Below are 22,138 nucleotides of genomic sequence, written 5' to 3' on the forward strand. Positions count from 1 at the left end.
CAGGTCGTTGCCTGCACCTGATATGAGTGCTGGAAACCAAGCTCAGGTCTTTGCAAGAACACAGCTCTTAACCAAGAGGCCATGTCTCTCCTTCTACATGATATTTCTTAAAAGGAGCCAGTGATGTGATGTCAGACCTGATGTCAGCCAGTGATGTGATGTCAGACCTGACGGCAGGCTTGACACCATGTGCTGCCTTACGTGACTGACATCCGGAAGTTGACAAATGGCCTTGCTGCAAATTGCCCTCATGTTGTGCTCCATAGGCAGAGTCCCCTAAGTCAGGCAGGTTAGCTAAAGTTCCTGCTTATCCCAGAATAGCATCTCTCAGGTCCCTATCCACCTGCGGGAACCCAGAGGCACTTCAGCCCTTGATACTTCAGGGCCAGCCTCGCACCGCCCCTACCGGTCACTCTGTCCTCAGGGCATCTTTACAGTCTATGTAGTCTGAGTTTCCTCCTCCAGGGTGTGAAACCAAGACTTGGTCTCATCTGTCCAACATGGATATACCCACACCCCGCACCCCGCATCCCAGGGTTGAAATCACCCCTCACCGGATGGGTAAAGAGGGGCTGATAAAACAGAGGCTCGCCTGAGGTTCTATATCTGTGAGTCTCTGGGCTCTAACTTAGACTTAAACACCCAATGGCAGAGCCTCTCCTATTTCCTTTTGTGCCACAGCATCCAATACTTACCGTCCCCCTAGTCTGTTCAAAGGTCAAAGGCAATGCCTTCTCGGAGTCTAAGTATGCCCTGGGGTAGGGAAGGTAGGTTTTCTGGGAAATGTTCCTGAACTTGCATTTCTTCTTTCAAAAATTCAGAATAATGGTAACCTCCCCGTCCCCACAACGGTGTATCTAAGAAGTTAAAATCAACTTTGGATTGACTCCAGGCTCCAGCAACTGAATGCTCCTCCGTAGTCCCCTTAATACTCTGTGACTCCTTTTGGTCGTCGAAAAAGGATAACAACAGGAGCTACATCACCAGGACATTAATGTGTGTGACTGGATATACAACCATGGCAGATTCTTATCGCTGCTTTTCAGGGCTGAGTGAGGATCTCACGTGGGGAAGCCTCGCAGGATTGTGGGTCTAATGGTTGCCTCCTGATGATGCTGTCTCACTGCTACTCCCAGATTCCTACAATGGACACCACCGGCTGCTTCTGAATCCCATTCAGCTCCTTCCTTCTCCTCCTCCTCCTCCTCCTCACTCCCCCCACTTCCCCAGCTGAGGAACTAGCTTCTCACATAGGCAGGATCCAGTTACAATCAGTCTAAGCAATCATGACAATTTGGGTTTTATTTTTTAAGATTTGTTTTATTTTTAAGTGTGTATGTAGATTTGTGGACATGAGTTCAGTTGCCCACAGAGGTCAGAAGGTGTCAGACCTCCTGCAGCAGGAGTTGTAGGCAGGTGTGAGTGCTAGTGCGGGTATGGGATCCAGACTCAGGTCTTCTGCAGGAGCAAGAGCAGTGAGTGTGTGCACTTACCTTAGCCATGTCTCAGCCTCCATCAGTGATTTTGTTCCCTCAGCTATGCCTGGGGCAGAAGTGAGCATAGACCTCAGTTCTGACCAGATAGAAAGGTGGGAAAGTGTGCTAGGGGCTTCTGGGTAGCCTTCTCCACATCCGTGTTGGCATGCATTCATGGAATAAATAACTTCAGCTGCCATCTTGAATCGGCCCTAGAACAATAAGAGAGACACAATGGCCTCTGTTGGCAACCTCTGGCTTCTTGTTCTGTGACAGATGATGTATTCAGTCATTATTGAAATCCATTTAGGCTTGACTTTCTGGTTTCTGCAAACAAGGCAATACAATGGATGCAGCCTTGGCTCCTCCTCACATTCCTGTCACAATCGATTGCTCTCAACCAAGTTTCCCCTCCATCTCTCGTCATTTGAGAGCAGCTTTTTAAAAAGCAAAACACTTTGAGTCTCCCTCTCCGTCTTCTTCTCTTGAGAAATTGTCTCACTGTGTAGCCTTGGCTAGCCCGAAACTAACAATGTAGACCCAGCTGCCCCCAAACTCCCAGAACTCTACCTGCCTCTGCCTCCCAAGTGCTGGGATTAAAGGTGTGTGCACCACAACCCACCCACCTTCCTACTCTTTGTGAAGGAAGTAAAGGAACCTGCTTTGCCTAGACCAGTTCTTGAGACACAGCATAGGTTCAATAAATATTTCTTGGATAGATCAGAAAATATTCTACTCCTTGAATTATCCTTTAGCTATGTCTAGACAAAATGACTGTCCCTGAAATGGTTGGATCGAAACAGGAATTCTAGAAGATTCTCATTAAGTTTTATGAGCTATTAATGGTAACCATGAGGAAACAACATTGTCATATTTTGGATTATGTTTCCAGTTTTGACAGCCTGAGTGATCTAGGCAAATTCTCCCTCTAAAAAGAATTTGAAAAACTGGGCAAAATACTTTCCAGAAAAGTCAGCTTGAAAGTGCTGGAAAACTATTTTTTTTTTTAAAAAAAAACTGGGTTGGCTGAGATTTAAAGAGGAAGGATCCCCAAGGAAGAGAGTCCTGAGCCTGGCAGAGCTCAGGGGCCTGCTGTGGCCCTAAGGCATTGTCAAGTCTAAAGAGGTAACGGAGAGACTGGGAGACATCCTGGAATATCTGTGAGAGCAAAGTGTCAGGGTTCAGAGTTTGTGGTGAAGACCTGCCAAGCCCTGGAGGCCTAAGCACATAAGGGAACAGTTTGAAAACCAGGCCTCACGCAGACCCTGGTCCAGCTTCTGCATAAATGGGAGCTCCAGGCCCCGCAACATAAGTAACATGTGATCAGGCAATCCTGTCCGGAGAGTAAAGTTCAAGTCTTCAGTCTGTTCTCACAGCCTTCAGTTACAACCACTCACGGCCAAAGACAACCAGTTCCAGAACAAGACAACCTGTATCAACACCGGAAGAAACAACACACGGTAGAAAGAGACCTGAGATCACAGCATATGGCTTGGACTTTAAAGGTTTGCTGTAGCCAGGCCAGGAGGCAGAGGCAAAGTAGAAACTTAAGGTGTCTTTGAAAAGTCAGTTGTGTCAGATGGTGTTTTCCTGGGGCAGACATGTGAAAAAGACACGGGTGACAAGCTGTTCTGCTAAAGCAGGCACACGAAGGGACACGTGATCGTAAGAAAAGACCCGGGCGATGGACCACGCAGGATGGTATTGGCATTCCTTAACGGTCATCATTTGTGGTGACTTCACAGAAATAAACACACCAAAAACTTCTAGTGGTGTTCTGGTGGCTTCTTGACGCTTCCAAGGACTTGGGCCAATTGATAAAATGCTATCGGCTGATACAGACTCATGTAAAGTTTTACTAAAACATGACCCATGAGAGGACAAGGGATGTTTAGAGAAAGTATAAATAAGACTCAACAGACAGTGATGGGTGTGGGGGCTTGGGATGGGGTGAGGGTGGGATGGGATGGGTGGGGGGGGACAGCCTCTTTGTCTCCCCCTCAAAAAAGAAAGGAAGAAAAAGGAAAAAGTTTGCTGTGATTGAAAAGAGTAAGAATTTTAACAGAACTACCAAAAAAAAAAAAAAAAAAAAAAAAAAAAAAAAAAAAAAAAAAGAAAAGAAAAGAAAGAAAAGAAAAGAAAAGAAAACATTAGAATTAGAAAACTAGAATTTAAAGAACGTTTTTGGAGACTTGGGAGACAACTTAGTTGGTAAAATGCTTGCAGTTAAAGTGTGAAGATCTGAGTTCAGATTCCTGGACCCAAAGAAAGCTGGAGTGGACCAATAGTGTGTGTGTCTGATCTCAGAGGTGAGCAGGGAGGCGGAGAGAAGAGAGTCCCCGGTACGACATAGTATGACCGTCCCCGGAGCTCACAGGCCAGCTCTCCTGGAATATGCAGCTTTGAACAAGTCACCTTGCTTCAGACAATATGGAAGGCAAGGACTGACACACAAGAGTATCTTCTGACATCCAAATGAGCATGTACATGCAAGTTAGTGTGTGTGTGTGTGTGTGTGTATGCGCGCACACACACACACACACAGAGGGAAAGAGAAAGAGAGATTTCTTTGGCTGAGAAAAGTCTTAGTAAGGCTTTTTGAAGGGAAGAGAGAAGAAAAATATCCAGAATAAACCACAGGAAGGAAAAACTGAAATTGTGTGGTGTGGACGGTAGATGTGGAGGATCTAGTCAGAAAGTGTCTCCTGAGAGCGTCAGGGGTGAGGACAGCCCGTGAATAGGATGGTGTGGAAGAGCCACGGCTGAAGAGCTTCCAAAAGCAAGAAACATTCAGATGTAAATGAAAGAAAATCCATTTCATAAGAATATGTAAGAATAAGCTCACAACACAGAAATGCTTCTCAGAATCACTCTCCAAAAGGAAAGGCTTAAAGGCAGGCGTAGTGAAGAAAAAGAAGCAATGGGGGTTCAAATGGCGGAGGGCTTCTCAACGGAATAACAGGAACCAGGTGGCACCAGAGGAGGAAGGATTTGTGCCAGCCAAGAACTCCGTGCCAAGAGGAAACTTCCTTTGCAGAGAAAGGTGGGAATATGGAGGGCTGGCTGGGCAGGGAAGAGCCCTTGCTGCTCCTGCAGGGGACTCGGGCTTGGTTCCCAGCACCGCATGGCAGTTCACAAATATCCGTGACTCCAGTTACAGAGACCTCAACACCCTCTTCTGGCCTCCATGGACACCAGACATGTAAGAGGTGGGTAGACATGAATGCAGACAAAACACCAGCACACATAAAATAAAAATACATACATCTCTAGGAAAAGTGAAATAACATTTTCAGATCAATGAGTGTTTGACACCATAAAATCCAACCCCAAAGGAAACATCAAATGACATTCTTTCTCCTTTAGTTTTTCCAGAACTTCCAAACACTGAACCTTTCTCATGCCAGGCAAATGCCCTACCACTGAGCTACCTGCCCAGGCTGTTCTTCCCCACCACAACAATTTTTCATGTTTAGACAGGGTAGTACTAAGTTACACAGTCTTGCCTCCAACTCACTCTGAAACCCAGACAGATTTCAAACTCGTGATGCTCCTGCCTCAGTATGAGTCACTGGTCTTACAGGCATGCAATGCAAGATTTATCCTTAATGCCATTCCTCCAACAAATATAATATGATCACATCTGAAAATTCAAAGAAGCTGAAAAGGCAATAAAAAGCGGAAACATGTAGATGAGTTTAAAAACTGACTGGCTGCAAATGAAAAGAATAATGAGATCTAGAAAGACGACTTAGAAATTCAGGCCCACATCCACCCTGAGGGCCGAGTTTGACTCCCAGCTTCCACACTGCAGCTCATAACCTCCCACAACTCCAACCCCAGGGGATCTGATGCCCTTCCCTGCCTCCATGTTCACACACCCCTACCCAGACACACCTGCACTCATGTTCACACACCCCTACCCAGACACACCTGCACTCATGTTCACACACCCATACCCAGACACACATGCACTCACATTCACACACCCCTACCCAGTCACACCTGCACTCATGTTCACACACCCCTACCCAGTCACACCTGCACTCATGTTCACACACCCCTACCCAGACACACATGCAACTCATGTTCACACACCCCTACCCAGACACACATGCACTCATGTTCACACACCCCTACCCAGACACACATGCACTCACATACTTAATAATAAAAGAAATCTTATTAAAACAACCCATGATCTTTGAAATGAAGACAGACGGAACAAACTCAGTTGTATCGTATTGTGAGTGTCATAAAGGTAACACAGATGTCTTGAAGAATTATCTGAGAAGGAACTAAAAGTGCTTCTTAGTACTGGAGTGTCACAGATCAAACTTACAGTGGGGTGAGAATCTCCAGGGGACCAGTAAAGAACACCGAATGAGTTTACAGCTTCTAACCTCTCAGAGGAGAGAATGGGGTGATTACAAAGTATCCACTCCAAAAGAAACAAGATGGAGGGGGACAAACCCTGGAGGGACAACCAGAAAATACTAAGGCAGTAGTTCTAGTTTCATTGTTGCCAAGGTTGAGTTTAAATGAAAAGGAACTAAGCCCAAAATGTGAACAAACTAAGCACACCGTGGTGGTTGACTGAGAAATGTCCCCTTGGGTTCAGGTACTTGAACACTTGGTGACGGGTGGCAGTGCTGTGTGGGAAGGTTATGGAACCATTAGGAGGTAGAACCTTGCTGGAGGAAGTACATCATGGGGGGTGGGCTTTGAGGGTTTATAGCCTCACCTCCTCCCTCCCTTCCTTCCTCTCTCCCATCTTTCTCTCCTTCCTCCCTGGTGTGGAGATGTTATTCCTCAGCTCCCTGTCCCTGTAGCTTGCTGTCAGGCCTTCCCACCATGATGGACTCTTAGCTCTTTATAACCATAAGCCAAAATAAACACTTTTATGCTTAAGTCATTCTGGGGCGTGGTATTTTTTATCACTGGAACAGAAATCCACGAAAAAGCAATCCTAACTGTAGATTGTCCTGAAGCTGTTTGTATTTTAATGTTAATTCCACTTCCCCAAGAAGGGCTGCCTAGTCAAGGTACTCCAACTGAACCTTCCCATTTTAATTAGTAAAATAAAGGAAAGCCAGTGACTGGGCGGGGTGAGGGAGATAGAGAGGGCTGAGAGGTCAGAGGAGGTCAGAGGACAAAGAGGGAAGGTCATGGCAACATGGAGCTTCCCAAGGACCGGCTAGACCCAGGTGATATTAATTGGTGTTAAATAGCTATGAGCATTAAGGATTTTATAGGTCTAATATCTCATACAGAAGGGCAGTTTGTATCTTTGTCTATTTGATGCAATCTTGTTGTGTAGAGGGTTTGTGGGTTGAGAGTTGAATATATACGTGTTGGCGGCTCGGACGGAGCACCAGAGGTGCACGTGCCTCCGTATCAGAGTCAGGCCTGAGGAGTGAGACCTCAGGGTGGATAGAGAGATAAACCATTTTTTATTTTTTAATATTTACTGCAACAGGTGGTACACTAACGTGTTAGGCAAGAATCCACTAAAAGGTTTATGCCTATCAGCCTTAGAGTTAGTTAAAAGTGGTTTTTCCTGAGTAAGAGCGGGCCAGCGCCATTTTGAGTCACGTGGTGCCTCAGCTTGAGCACCTTAAAGAGACAGCCTTTGCTCACAGGCTGCAGTGTCTTGTGGCAAAAACGCAGGTGACCCAGGTACACATAGAGATAGAGAAAAAGAGAGAGAAAGATATAGAAAAAATTAGTCACTGACTCCGAGAGAGAGAGTGGTGATTTTTGCAGGTTAAAGTTTCTCATTGACAGATAGATATTAAGTCAGGTATTAATAATGAAGCTCTGATTCTCCAGACCGAGAAAGAAGACAGATCAAAATACTTTGGGCTAAGGTCCTAGATTTACAGAATTGTTTAGTTAATGTATGAAAACTTGGTTCAGAATTAGAAAAGGTGTTTATTTTCTGAGGAAGAGGGGTAAGCGCCATTTTAAGTCATGTGGTGTCTAAACACAGGAACCTTAAAGGCAATACCAACTTTGTATGTAGCTAACAGCTGAGCCTTTACAAAAAAAAAAAAAATCTATAAAGCAAAAAATGTAGCAAACTATAAGGTAGGATAGAATTTCACAATGTATGTAGGAGAAAACTATACACTGTGGGGTTTTTTTCCATATAAACAAGGAGCAGTTACTACACGCAAGGCACTTTTCTAAACATTGTACATATGCTAAGCCCCTTTAATCTTCGCAGGAGGTACAGGAAGCATCTGCTCTCACTTCGGAAATACTAAGAGCTCCGTAAGTTTGCCCTGAGTCACAGAATTGCTAAGCATCGGGGCCAAGGCTCAAACCAGGCATTCATCCCAGGGATAATTATTTACAAACTCTCTGAGAATCCTTCAACTCAGTCAAGTTGACACCTAAAATCAACCATCACAGATGTATGGGGAGAGGGTAAGAGGGCTCCAGATGTGGGGCCTGGGAGAGAACACAGGGTGTCCTTTACAGTAATCTCTTAGTAACACGGCGTTGAAATGAGAGCACAGCGCCTCTCGGACTAGAAGCTGCGTTCAAATGCTCAGCTTTATTATCTGACACCTGATCTGTGAGTTTCATTCTTTATTTGTGAGTTTGTGACGTGTGCCGTTGGGGGGTCCCATCCATCGGCTTCTGCATACAGGTAGAGTCTGAACAGTTGCTGAGCTGTATCACAGTCTGAACATCTGAGCGCTAAAGTGTTTGTGTAAACACGCTCTGAGTTGGCCATACTATAAGGTCACATGCCGTTGGCCCTTCGGTGTCTTTTCAGCCCACACAGGCTCTGGGATGTCAATGGAGACTTGCTGAGTGATGGAATGAACTTCTGCAGACCACTGACCTTCTCCTGCCTCCCAGGCCATCTGCTGCCTCCTCGGACTTCAGGAGGATTATAGGGCACATCCTGTGGAGAGCTTTCTGAATTACAGACGCAACTAAATAAATGTCAGGCATCATTAAGAATCTCAAATGAGGCGGGACGCTTGACTAGTTGGCTTTTTGTTGCTTCGTGCACTGTTAATAATAAAAGCTAGCATTTATTGAGGGTTTGCCCTGGGGTGGGCACCAAGCCAAGCCGTTGCTCACAGCAGCTTCAGAGACAGAAGCAGAGGGTTCAAGAGTAACACAGCCTGTCTGCCTGAGGGCATCTCCCAGCACTGCTGAGAGTCCTCCTGTGCCTTAGTTTCTCCTCTATAAAAGGGGACTTGAAGACCGACACCAGCTCTAACTAAGCTGTGATTATTAATAACAAAATATTATTAATAATTTGATAAATACTTCTGGAAATGACATTATCATTTTGTTGCTATCAATAAGTCAAAATATGTCAAATACTTAGTGTGGCACTCTGTGTGACACCTGGCAAACACTATGTTGAGTGCTGAGACATTTTGACTTATAAATGGTGATGGTACATGAGCTGTAAATGTGAAGTCCTCTAGCTGTTGAGGGGAGTCTCCCTGACACCCCCAGAACCCAGAGTCCACACTCTTTGAGACCCTGCATTAGCTACTTTACAATGTGCTGGTTCAAAATACCTGATAAAAGCAACTTAAGGAAGAAAGGGTTCGTTTTGGCTTCCAATTTGAGGGTCCTGTTCATCTAAGCAGGAGCGTGGGGCAGCTGGTCTCAGGTTACCCACAGTCAGAAAGCAGAGAGCGTGCCTGCTGCTGCCTGGCTTGCTCTTTACTTTTTTTTTTTTTTTTTAACAAAGCTCAGGATCTCATTAGTGATGGTTGTTTTTAATTGTCAACTTGACATAGTTGAGAAGGTCTGTGTGGCTCGGGTTAGTCTGTGGGTATGTCTACAGAAGATCTCTGCATTGTATTAAATGATGCAGGAAGACCCAGCCCACTGTGGGCAGCGCCATTCCCTAGATATGGATGCTGCACTATATAATAGTGCAGAAAATGTGCTGAATAGTGAGAGATGTGTTCAATCATTTCTCCCTACTCCTGCTATTGGATGAGTTGTTTTTAAGTTCCTACCACCCTGGCTTCCTGTTACAATGGATATAACCTGGAATTGTGAGCTAAAAATTAATGCTTTCTCCCCTAAGTTGCTTTTTGTGAAGGTGGTTTGTTTTTTTCCAATCATAACAACAGAAATAAAACTGGGACACAGAACCAGCATTTTAGGTGGGTCTCCCACCCCAGTTAACCAAATCAAGGAACCCCTCATGGACACGCCCAGAGGTTATTCCAGATCCTGTAAAATTAAAGTTAATAGATTCCTGCTCATACCTCCCTACAGGAACTGCAGAAGCACCAGTCACTAGCTGAGCTTGTTTCAAGGCTTCATTGAGACCAGAGGCAAGCTCTCCATTTCCCTTGCAGTGGTCTTCCTTGGCATGCTTAGGACTAAACCTTTTCTGAAGGAGATGTTTTCTAGAGGCCATTGGCCCAACACTGGAGCCCATCTTTTTCTCACTAACATTCAAAAGAGATAAAGACTATTTACAGAAGCATTTGTGTTCGAGACCAGCTTGGGCAAACAACTTGAGTCCCCCCAGAGCCGGAGCAAGGATTGAAAGAAAAGAGACCAGTTAGTTAAAGTTGCAGCATGACTTCGGCTGGACTTAAGGCCTAAGCCTCATGGCCAAAGTGAAGCTTGGTTTAATTCATCTCTTTTTAAGTTATTTTAATTACATGCAAAAAGGTAACGTGGGTTCTGAGACAGGGATCAATCGAGATAACAAAGATCCTGCAAACATCTTACTGGAGGTCAGGTGGAAAGGTCAGAGACAAAAATGGATACTGCTGTGCCTACATTCTGAAATCTGTCCCGCCCAGAGCTGCATTCCTAAGGATATCACCTGGAGCATCAAATACAAATGTACTTCCCTATGCCACATTCTTAAAACCCCTCCCCGAACTCCAGAAGTAGATGTTCTTCCTTATAGCCTTATTCTGGAGAGCCCTGCCCTGAACTTCAGATATAGATGTGCTTGATACTAGCCCTTACAGGGCGTAGCACAGAGGCCAGATTCCTGCCTTGGCCAGCCCCAAGGTGTTCTGGGATAATATTAATATTAATATTCCTCCACCATCAACTGTTCAGAGGTGCCAAAAATGCTCTCCACACATTTGCTACTCAGACAGCAACTGTAGCATCCTCACAGATACCTCCAGCCAGCATTGCTTGGTCCCTGGTCCCAGCTGCAGATTGCTCTTGGAATGTTTACTTCTGGTGCATGCTTAGGGTCAGCAGCAGCAGCTGGGGCAATCTGGATTGACCTGCACAGGACAGTGGGTCACCACCTTGCAGAAGCAAGTGGGGAACCAGCTTCTGTGGGTGGCTGGCCCAGTCTGGCAGGCACTTGTTCCTCAGGGATAAGACAAGCCCCTCAGTTCTGCCACAGAAATATAGGTAGAAGAGAAAGGGCCCTTTTCTTCTGGATGCTTGGTTTCGTGATGCTGGCCAGGAAGTCTGTCTGGCGGCAGAGATCAGATAGTAGCCGTTTTTACTGGTCCTGCAGTCACGAACGTTTTTTCGTGGTTTGTTTGTGTCTGTGTTTGTCTTGAGTCTCCTCTTTCAAGATTAACTATGAAGCTGGGGGTGTTGGGTGACCTCTTTAACGTTCTCCTAGGTCGACAGCATCCACCGAGAGGGCTAGGCTGGCTCTGAACAGACAGCTGGAACCTCCTGCTTATTTTTGTGGCATTCTCAAGTGTCCCTGCTTGTGTCTGCTTCTCCTCCTGACCAGGGAGGGGTTCCTGCATCATAATCCCTCCACATCCCCTATTAGGGTATCCACTCTGCTCAGGGATATTGGGAAAGAAAAAGATTTAACAAGTATGTCCCCATTGTGAGTAAGGAGTTGATAGTAGTTTTAGATTTCTCTGTTGTGTGTGTGTGTACACGCGTGTGCATGCATGCATTCTTCAGGGACCAAAGTTGGAACCTCAAAGGTCAGGATGTGCACCGTCCCTCAACATTCTAGGCACTTGCCCCAGGTGAGTGGGTCTGAAGGCAGTGTAATAGGAGTGGATTGGAGACACCACCAACGCTTCATTCATCCCTGGGTTCAAGTCCTGCCTCTGCCACTTTCTGTCTGTGAAACCGGAGACAAGCTGCCTCAGAAACTATACCTCTAAAAACCATGGGTCTTAGACTGAGTTATTATGCGAGTCACAGGCTGAGTGTAAGTAGTTTTCTCCGGGAACAGCGAGGTAATTTAGAATAAGGAAGCAAAGCAACCCAGGATATGGCCATACAGAGGATGTTCTGTTGGGCTGTGGGGGTACACTGGCTCCCCTGGAAGACTGTAAATCACTCCTTAGAGTCACCTCTCGAGAGAGTATGGACCTTACATCCCGTACCTCCCTTCAGTTACGGACTGAGGGTTGCTCCCACTAATTACCCAGCATTCACAGCCTGCAGACAGCTCTAAGTTGTAGATCAAGGTCGTAGGACCCAGCACTCACAGGAGTGGAGAATGCGAAGAGGACAGTGCTGAGAGGGAATAGGGATCCCGTGCAGGGGTGAGTGGAGTCCCGTGAAGTACCCCATGGAGTCCTGGTCCATAGCCAGTGAGCATCAGCCATGGCTATTGGTCCTGCTATTCACATTCTGGGGTGTGCTTGGGTGTGCCTCCATGGTTTGAGAGTGAAATGGAAAACAGGAGTCTTGTTTCTCAGAGCCTCGTAGGCAGGCCTTAGATCTGCATGCAAAAGACTGGGGTGCAGGACCTCACAGTAAACAGATGGAATATACTTTCAGAACCCAGGTAGGAGGAAGGTGCCATCTTGACAGACGCTTGAGCAATGTCACGAAGCACTCAGCTTCCAAGAAGAAAACCTTTGAAACGATTGTTTTTTTATTAAATAGTGTGTGTCCATGAGTGGCAGTGTCCTCAGAGGCCAGAGCAGGCACCAGGTCCCTCGGATCTGGAGTGACAGGCAGATGTGAGTGAATTGCCGTGGGTGCTGGGAACCGATCTCAGGTCTTTTGCAAAAGCAATATGGCTCTTAACTGCTGAGCCATCTCTCCAGCCCCTTAAGCCTTTTCACTGCCCATGAAATGAAGACCACACTCTGTCACTAGCACCGACAGCCCCTAGACCACACTCTGTCACTAGCACCGACAGCCCCTGTAACTTGACCTGGAGGGTTATCACTGTACTTAACAATATATCAATCCTCCCTCAAAACTCTAAGATTTGCCTCCTTAGAATTTGGGTTTTGAAAGTGAAAAGGTAAAGGTTTTGACTGACCTTTCAGGTAGCCAAAGAGTGTCCTGAGGGGACTCTGTCCCTGGCACTTTAGACTTGGTGGCCACGACATGACTCATATATTTCCCCACAACATGGCACTTGAAATCGGGGGGTAGGGGGAAATCATAAGGCTCTACCACCCTGAAGAATAATACAATGCTGCTCTGAGCATGCCCACAAGGCTCCTTTAGGAGTGAGTTCTAGGCTATGATGTGGGGTTGGACTGTGCTGGGCATAAGCAGTGTTATTCCTAGTGTGCGTGCATGTGTGTGTGTGTGTGTGTGTGTGTGTGTCTATGTGGTGTGTATGTCTGTGTATGTGTGTCTGGGTGGTGTGCGTGTGCTTGTGTGTGTTGGTGTCTGTGTGATGTGTATGTGTCTGTCTGTCTGGGTGGTATGTGTATCTCTGTGTGTGTGTGTGTGTTTGTATGTGTGTGCTATGGGTGTGTCTCTGAGTGTATGTGTGTGTGTTCTGATCATGCTTACCCACGGGTAAGGCAGATCTGAATAGTCCTCCTCTGCTAATACAGAGGCTGAAGATCAGGCTCAGACCAAAGAAATTGCTCATAAGGGGCTCCATCAGGATACAACACGTTTCCCTAAATACACCAGAGGGAACTGACCCTGGCAGGTCCAGAAGCCTGAAACTGGTTTTGTCCTGTTCCCATACATCTGCCACCTCTAACTTTTATCATGTATGGTACAGTTCGTGTTTGTTTTTGAGACAGGGTCTCAAATAGCTCAGACCAGTCTCATCCTCTACGTACAGTTGATATTCTTGACTCCCAATCCTTCCGTCTCCACCTCCCCAGTACTGGGGTTACAGGTCTTCTTCACACTCCACACACTTTAGACAGTGCAAAAAAAAAAAAAAAAAAAATGAATCCAGGGCCTTGTGTATGCTAGGCCATCGCTCTACCCACTGAGCCACATCGCCAGACCTTCCTACTCCCTACCCCAGCACACTCCAGCTTAGAATCCCCACCCCTCCCTCGAAGAGCTCCCTCCTGCCAGGCCTACCGCGCTGTGACCACCTCCTGACTCCTCCCCACACTCCCTACCACAGTCCCATGGCCCATGCTGGGCCAGAAAAGCAGCAAAGCTTAGAACTTGGGAGCTTGGAATTTAGAGTCAGGCAAGGCTGGGTTCAAATCCTGGGTGTGCTCTTTCCAAGCCCTGACTAATGTGAGTCTCAAGAAGAAGGCAGCTAGCGCTTCGAGGTACTTCATAATGGCAAAGGGTCTGCAATGAGAACGCGCCGAGACCAGCAGGCAGCAGGTCAGCCGCGGCTGTTGTTTTGGCCGTTGCTGTCTACATCTGGCTCTTTCCCTAGATTTGGAGCTTTGAGGGGAGCCGGAAAGGCTCAGCTGTTGGTTGTTGGCCACGTCATGCCGCAGCCCTGAACCCCGTGCATCATGGCAATACTCTGCCCAGAGCATGTCAATGTGTGACTGCTTTGCACTACGTCCGACTGTATCTTTACCTGCTCAGACAGACCCTAATGGCTACTTCCTGACATCTCAGCTCAGTCACCTCCAGTGTGGAAGTCTTGAAGACAACCCCCCAACACACACACACACTAAGAAAATGAACATGGGGTATGAACAGGTTTTAACCCGAGGTAAGCGCTCTGCTGAGGGTAACTCCGCAGTGTTGCTGTTGCCATGGTGACATTTCTGAGATGATTCTTTTCTCTTCTTTATTTTTTAAAAAAGGATTTTATTTATTTTATGTATGTGAGTACACTGTAACTGTATTCAGTCACACCAGAAGAGGGTAGCAGATCCCATGACAGATCCCATTACAGATGGCTGTGAGCCACCTTGTGGTTACTGAGAATTGAACTCAGGACCTCTGGAAGAGCAGTCAGTGCTCTTAACTGCTGAGCCATTTCTTCAGCCCACATTTGTTTATTTATTTTGTTTTAGACAGGGTTTTATGTAGCCCAGGCTAGCCTGAAACTCCCTAAGTACCCAAAGATGATGTCTGGTCCTCCTGCCTTAACTTCCACATGCTAAGATGACAGGCCTGCTCTACTGTGATACCTGACTGTGGGTTTCCCCATCAGCTCCAAGGTCAAAGGTTTTGATTACACAAGTCTCATCTGTGCACTGCCCTAAACAGGACATTGATATCAGCCCTCAGCCAGGGCTCTGGGAACATTATAGAAAAGGAGGCAGCCAGACTAAGAAGCTGAGAGGAGCCTTGAGATGCTTCTTCACACAGCAGGACATGGCTGACTGCACTCACGGACTCAAAGCTGCTATGGTCACCTACTCAACCCAGTTACGCCCGTCAAGTCGGGTGTGGGGGCGCACACCTCTGATCCCAGCACTTGTAGGGCAGAGGTAGGCAGATCTCTGAGTTTGAGGCCAGGCTGGACTATGGAGACAGCCAGGGCTACATTGAGAAAACCTGTTTCAGCCAATAGTAGTAGTAGTAGTAGTAGTAGTAGTAGTAATCAAGCCAGTCAGCAGTCCAGCTTGGTATGGGAGATGCCAGTGGGGTCCTGAGACACCCCCCCCCCCGCCTAGCTGAAAAAATACTGAAGACTGGTGTTTTCTGAAGAAACAAGAGTCTTCTTTGGGGTAGGCCACTGACAGGTTTCCATGCTCCAATGGATCAGATGCAGTGATCATTAGAAAAATAAAAGGATTTGGGGTGAGAGGGGAAGGATGGTGGGGGTGGGGAGGATCTGAGGTGAACGGAAAGGAGATTTGAGGAGGCTGTGAACAAGACAGAACAAAGAAAGAGTGAGTTTCAAACATTCATAAAAGCAGAGGGGGCGGGATGACCTCTCAGTTAGGATGACTGACCGAACCTGATGGGGTTTCAGGCCCTCTGTGTTCTCCAGACCCTCCCCCCCTTTCCTTTGGAGAGAAGCTCCTCTCCCCTGCGTGTCTTGTTTGTGCTTGGGACATATTTCTTTCCTTTGATATCTTTCCTGCAAATGCTGAACATATTTGTGGCTTGAGAAGCGGAGATCTCAGAATAACGCCCGGGTGCAGTAGAGACTGTGCGCAGGGCCTGCTCCCTGCCCTCGGCTCTGGGATACTTCCAGGCCTGGGGGACAGGGTTACGCGGAGTGAACGCTTGAGAGGTAAACTTGTTCACTTTATTGTGGGTAAAGAGACCAGGCTCAAGAAACAGGAAGCTGGGGGACCCTCTAGGAATGTCTGTGCATAAGAAACGTGGTCACTCCCACTGCACAAATGTTATCCCAGAGCAGTGGTAAGTCACTACACTGCAGCTAACGAATGTAGCATGTGGCCTTTATGTTGTTGTTGTTTGGGTTTTTGTTTTGTTTTGTTTTTTGGTGGGCATGGAGGGCTTTGGAATTTATCAGCTTCAGAGTTTATCAATACGCTTTTGTTTTTGTTGTTGTTGTTGTTTTTTTTTTTTCAAGGTGAATCTTCCCAGGCAGATAGCTCAAGTTTATTTTAAAACAAAACAAAACAGAATTTGCCTATTATAAATACAACCCAACTGATAGTAGAGGAGCAGGAAGCCATCTCTGCTGGAGGTGATGGAGCTTCAGACAGAGGCCTGGAAGCTAGGAGTGCCTCCCAGGACTCTCCCAGCCTATATGGAAACTGGCTTCAACTGGGGTTGGGGGGCAGATCAGAGGACAGGGGCTAAAGAACAGTAACCAGGAGAGTCTGGAACTAGACTTGCAGAAGAGCCAGAGGAAGGGCTGGGAAGAGTAAAGAAACAATTTGAGAAAGAGGTGGGCAACAGGGTGTTCGTGTGCGTGTGCGTGTTCATGTGTGTGTGTGTGTGTGTGTGCGCGCACTCCAGCACGCATGTGTGTGGTATAACAGAGTCTCACTGACTGTACAACTTAGGCTGACTTCAAATTTACAACCCTCTTGCTTCTGGCTCCAAGCACTGAGAACAGGTTCGCACCACCATGCCCACCATCTTACCAGTTCTGACTCTGAACTCTGGGAAATCCCTCAGTCCAAGGCAAACCCGGGCAGTCACATTCAAGGCCCCGGAGATGAAAAGACAGAGTAAGAGTAGGAAGAGGCACCTTGCCAACACAAAGGCAGGCCAGGCTACCCCAAGTATTTCACAGGAAGAACTTAACAGTCCCTGAGAACTCAGGGCCCTATCATTGGTGCCCTGCCCACTACAAGCTCATTCTTAGAGAAGCCACCAGTGGGACCGTCTGTCAGGCTGTCCAGGTTCCTGCAGTCCCGGCATGGAATGCCTACCTCCTCCTTTTAGGGGGGATGTTGTGACAAGTTCTAAATACGCTGACAGAATCGCTAGACTCCTGTCACAGTTCTGTAGGTGCTGTGGGGACTTGAGGAACTTGGCTGCTGCTGGAACATAGATCTTTGTGGTGGCTTTGGCAATTATGGGCTGTGTGTCCAGCAGGCCTCACCCTCCCTCCTGTTCTATATGAAGCCTTGGTAGAACTATCACTGTGCCGGCTCCCCCCAGGGCCCCAGGGATGGGCGTGTCCCAGACTGGGCTGGCTATAATAACATGTCCTCCACACTATGATTTGTGCAGTGGAGGGTGTGAGCCCAAATCCTGGGCTTCTCTACTGGTTCTAGAAGTTTGTTTCTGCCTCTTTAACATCAACGAAGACAACGCTTGGGGAAGCTGCTCCAGAAAGGCAGAGAATCTTTTATAGGAAATGAGACCAGAAAACCAGAAGAAGACAGAGAGGAAAAAAGGGACATTTGTTTGAGACTCTTGATTCAGCAGCTAGCCCGGTGCCTGCAGCTAACCCGGTGTAACAGTTTCTTACATGAGGATTTTATGTTGCTTTTCTGCTTCCTCCAGTGGGTATTGAGTTTCTATACCTTGCACCTGGAAGCATCTTCACCTGTTTATTTATCTACCAAAAGTGAACCAACCCCCTCCAGGGTTGTCGGGAGGGTAGAATGAGGTCATTGTCCTTAGGCAGGTTTCAAAAGAGAAAAGCACTACATACAGCCATCACACGTGGCTGGTGGGCACACGGAATGGTGCGGAGACCGTGGAAACAGTTTGGGAGTTCCTGGAGCGATCAAATATAACATTACTGTGACTCGGCAAAGCTGCCCCCAAGTCCAGCCAGGCATCACTTAACGACAGGGACACGCTGACAGAAGTGAATTGCTGGGCCCAGTCAGGTCTATATCCATATCACAGAATATCCTCAGGCAAACCCAGGTAGCAAGGTCTACCACATGCCCAGACTCTGTGGGCCCGCCTAAGCCTGGCACACCATGTGTGGCTGTATATTACCCAGAGAAGTGAATGTCTGCTCAGATGAAAGAGTGTCTCCAGATGTCTGCAGCAGCATTACTCACTCACCAGAACCCAGAGCGGAAACACCCAAAGAGCATCACCTGCGGAATGTGTAAACACTGGGGTACCGCCATCCAAAGGAATGCGTTTATGACAAAAGAGAAACAAAATGTAGACGCTGCTATGTCCTGCGTGAAATCTGGAGACATTACCGAATGGGAGAAGCCAGACAGAGGCCGTGTATGGATGGTTCCGTTTATGTGAAACGTCTTGAACACACAGATCCACAGAGACAGAAAGGTTAGTGGTTGCTCTGGGCCAGGGCGAAGGAACATGAGGATCATGGCCACAGGAGGTTTTGGGGGGATGATGACAGCATTATAAACTTAGTGGTTATGAGGAGGCAACCCTGTGACATGAATAATTCTTACGGGGCTGCGGCAATGGCTCAGTCTGTAAAGTGTCAGCCACATAAACACGAGGACCTAGTTCCGATCCCCAGACTCAACACACAAGCTGGGCATGGCGGAGCACCCGGAAGACTCCTGGAAGGCAGAGACAGGAAGATTCTGGGAGCTGGATAGCCAACCAGTCTAGCCTAGTTGGTGAGTCCCGGGTTCAGAGAGCCCCTATCTCCAAAAATACAGTGGCTGAAGCGACGGCTGAGCAGTTGAGAGTGCACGCCACTCTTCCAGAGGATATGAGTTCGGTTTCCAGCATCAAGTCAGGTGGTTCACAACCACCTGTAACCAAGGCGATCCAATGCACTCACATGCACAGACCCACATAGAGACACCCGTACACACCCATGATTCTTTAAACCTTTTTATTGGTTCTTTGTAAACTTCACATCACGCATCCCAATCATCTTCCCTGGTATCCGTCCGCCCTCTGCTCCCCTACAACAGAGAAAACAAATCTCATGGTGGAACTCTTTTTTTTCTTTTTTTCTTTTTTTGCTTGCAAATGTTCACTACAATGAGTCGTGGGTCAGGTATGAGTCCTCTGGCTTCTGCTACTCTATTAATACTGGAACCTCAATGGGACTCCACATTCTGCTGTTGCCCTGTGTCGAGATCCTGTAGCTTTGGATCTGTAGGACTGGACCCTTCATACACTCCAGCAGCTCATTAATGGGGTAGATGTTGGGGTGGTCAACTCAAAGCCATGGAGCTGGGCCTGAGAGGTATCTGAAGCTTTCAGGCCTCCCACGCCCATCCAGTGCTTACAGCCAGTAAGGAACGGATCGTTCTCCCACTCTCATGCGGTAAGGCCGGCTCGCTCATCCCCGGCCATCAGGGCAGTGCTGCTGTGCTGCCCAGGTGAGGGGCAGGGCCAGCTCTCCTGCCTGCTCTCTCTCTTCCTCATCCACATCATCACATGGGCAGACAAGTGTTGGGGTCAGCTCTCACATGCTTGTGCCCTCAGGGCCCGCCCACCAGGTGAGCACTACTGTGTTCCCAGCTGAAGAGCAGGACCTGCTCTCTGTCTCTGTCTCTCCCTCTCTCTCTGGGGCTGTAGTTCTCCCCCTCCCTCCCTCCTTCCCTCCCTCTCATTTTATCTCTCTTTAGTCCCCCAGGATAAAAACAGCTTCCTCAGCCTTTGCAAACAGTAGACCTTCTTCTCAACACCCAGCGTATCCTTCAAGGATCCTCCCTGAAAGCCAACTATTCTGATGCCCTTCCCATCTCTGCCTGATACTTTCCCTCTGGGGCTCCTACACATCCTTTCTATTCATCCATCTATTTATGCATTCACTAAAAGAAACCTCTTCTGCTCCTGAACGCAAGGAATTAAGTGTTCTCACCAATCAAGGAGATTGAGGGAGTGGGGGAAGACACAGAGAGATCAAATACATCAATTGATGTTTAGGATGGTGTGTGTGTGTGTGTGTAAATCGGTGAAGACAAGAGCAGAAAGGGGCTAGCCTGCGCGTGTGTGCACATCTGCCTTGGAAAGGTTCTCCTGAAAAGGGAGTGGGCTCCCTACTCTCCATGTCCCCACACTGGCTACCTTGCTGCCTTCCTCTGCTCCTCCCTTGCTGGGAAGGCCACCACACCGACAGACTGTGGCCCAAAACCCGATGAACAGCTCAAGAAATAACTGCATTGAGGTTAACGGTCCACGCGCACAATGGCTGGGGAGGAGAGCCCGGGAGCCAAAGAGAAGCTTCGTGGACCGTCAGATGCCATCCCTGTTCAGTGTGGAGGCTGCGGCGGTGGAGGCTGGAGGTAGTCTGCATTTGTTCCAGAGTTCTAAGAAACACTGCAGTCTTGACATTTTAAAGCCCAAGAAACGGGGAGACGACGGAATGTTGTTAAGGGAGAGGAAAACCATCCAACTTGTCCGAAGAAGACCTAAGTGGCCCTGGGTCATCTTAGGTTCACCTACAGGACTTATGGGTACTTTCGGTATTTGCTTAGATCTTTCCCCCTAGAAAACAGACACCATAACTCGCTTTTCCTGAGCAGACCCTGATTTGGTCGGGAATGGAGGAGAGGCAGGTAGCAAGCCTTCAGGTGGCTGGCTCCCAGAAGCCATCCTCTATGATGACCCTAACGTTAGATGGGGCTGGGAGTTGTGGAGGGCGGCACGGGCAAGGGCATGGGGCAGCAGCCTGCTGCCGGCTCAGGTGGCAGAGGGGCCGAGTCTGGCCTGGAGCCAGGGCCGCCGCGGTGTCCGCGCCCCTCCCCGCCGCCGGAGCCCTCCCACTTCCTCTGCGCCGCTGTCAGGGAGCTGGAGCTCAAAGCAGTGCTGGCTCAGGACGCCGCGCAAGAACGGAGGCTGTCGCTCTGGCTCTCAGCTCCGCGACCATCTCCACACCCGCTGCCGTGCAGCGGGCCATGGACTTGCCCAGGGGCCTCCTGGTGGCCTGGACCCTCAGCCTCTGGCCAGGTAGGTGTCCCCCTATTCCCCTTCCCTTCCCGGAGCCCCTCCCTAGTCCTTCTGGATCTTTGCACCAGTTGAGAAAAAGGATGCGACGCGCCTCCTTTGGCAGCACTGGGGGACACAGGTCTGCCTGGAAGGGCCACTGTTAAAAAAAAAAAAAAAGTCCCGCCAAGGTAGCAAAAGGAGGTGTGCCTAGGAAACTCTTTCTAGGACTTTGGAAAGAGTCGGGTTAGGAACCACTGAGCATTTCTGATGCCCCCGATGCGGCTCTGAGGACAAGTTCCCAAGCGTGCACTTTGCCATTCAGGTCCCTCCACTGACTAGGGACCAAGGCAAAGGAGCGTGACCCGACTACACCCCCACCCGCCCCAGCCACCCGAGGTAGAGCATCCTGAAGTCTGGAGAACCAGGTTGTGGTGACCCTGGAGACCCGGGAGTCCTAAGAGACTCCAAATCCTCCCGTTTGGCTGCTAGGCGCTGGTAAGCCCTCTTCAGCTCCACCAGAGACAGCAGGCACAGTCCCTCCAGGGCCAGTGGGAAAGATACTTAACACTCGTGAAGGGACAGAGCCGCGTCCCCAGATTGCGCTTGGAATTATGCAATTATTCAGTAATTCTGGGGAAGGCGCCCTCACTGAAACCAGCGCCACTACTTAATGTGCTCCAGGTGTGAGGGCGCAGCGGGAACCGCGGCACCCAGGGGAAGGAAAGAGACGAATCTTTGGGATCTCAGCCTGGGGTACCCCAGTTCAGGCCTCCACACTGCCGGTGCCCTGCCCAGCTTCAGCCAACAACGGCATTGTGCTGCGCGCGGCTAGAGAAAGTTTTCCTGGTCCCTTCACAGCGTGGCAGAACGCTCGAGCCAGAGCCGGAGCCTGAGCTAGAAAGAGCCCAAGGAACAGACTGGCTGGGTACTGACTGCCGACCTTGCCGCTCTCTCTGAGTGGCTCTGGCTCTAGCTGAGACCAATAGGAGGGGACAGAGGCAGTGACAGCTGGACAGGTGCCCTGGGGTAGTAGTACAAGAGAAGACTCAACCCTATCCAGTCGGGTGGCTCTCTCCAAGCTGTGACCGGTTGTCCCCATCTGGGGGCACAAGTATAACCTTCTGCCCTTTGCTGCTTCTGGGATTTTGGGATCGCCTGCAAATGAAAGGTCTCTAAAAACTAGCTGGGCTTCATTTTGATCCCAGAGAGACAGTTGGAAAGCAAACTTCCCTGGGTGAGGTTTGGGTTGGGGGAGGGGCGGGGAAAGGGTTACTGCCAGACCAGAAGCTTTTAGAGAGCTTCCGGGGAAAGAA

General features: G+C 48.4%; 1 protein-coding gene across 1 annotated transcript in view; it reads left to right on the plus strand.

Moving 5' to 3' along the window:
* Nucleotides 1–20,717: 20,717 nt before the first annotated feature.
* The window catches only part of ITGA11 (integrin subunit alpha 11), a 97,953-nt gene continuing 96,532 nt past the window's right edge, over nt 20,718–22,138 (plus strand). The window contains exon 1 of the mRNA XM_080930283.1: nt 20,718–20,846. Within this exon, the coding sequence (XP_080786409.1) occupies nt 20,795–20,846 (52 nt within the window). The 5' untranslated portion in view covers nt 20,718–20,794. The remainder of the gene's footprint in view (nt 20,847–22,138) is intronic.

The sequence above is a fragment of the Micromys minutus genome, assembly GCF_963924665.1.
Source record: "Micromys minutus genome assembly, chromosome: 16".
Taxonomy (NCBI): domain Eukaryota; kingdom Metazoa; phylum Chordata; class Mammalia; order Rodentia; family Muridae; genus Micromys; species Micromys minutus.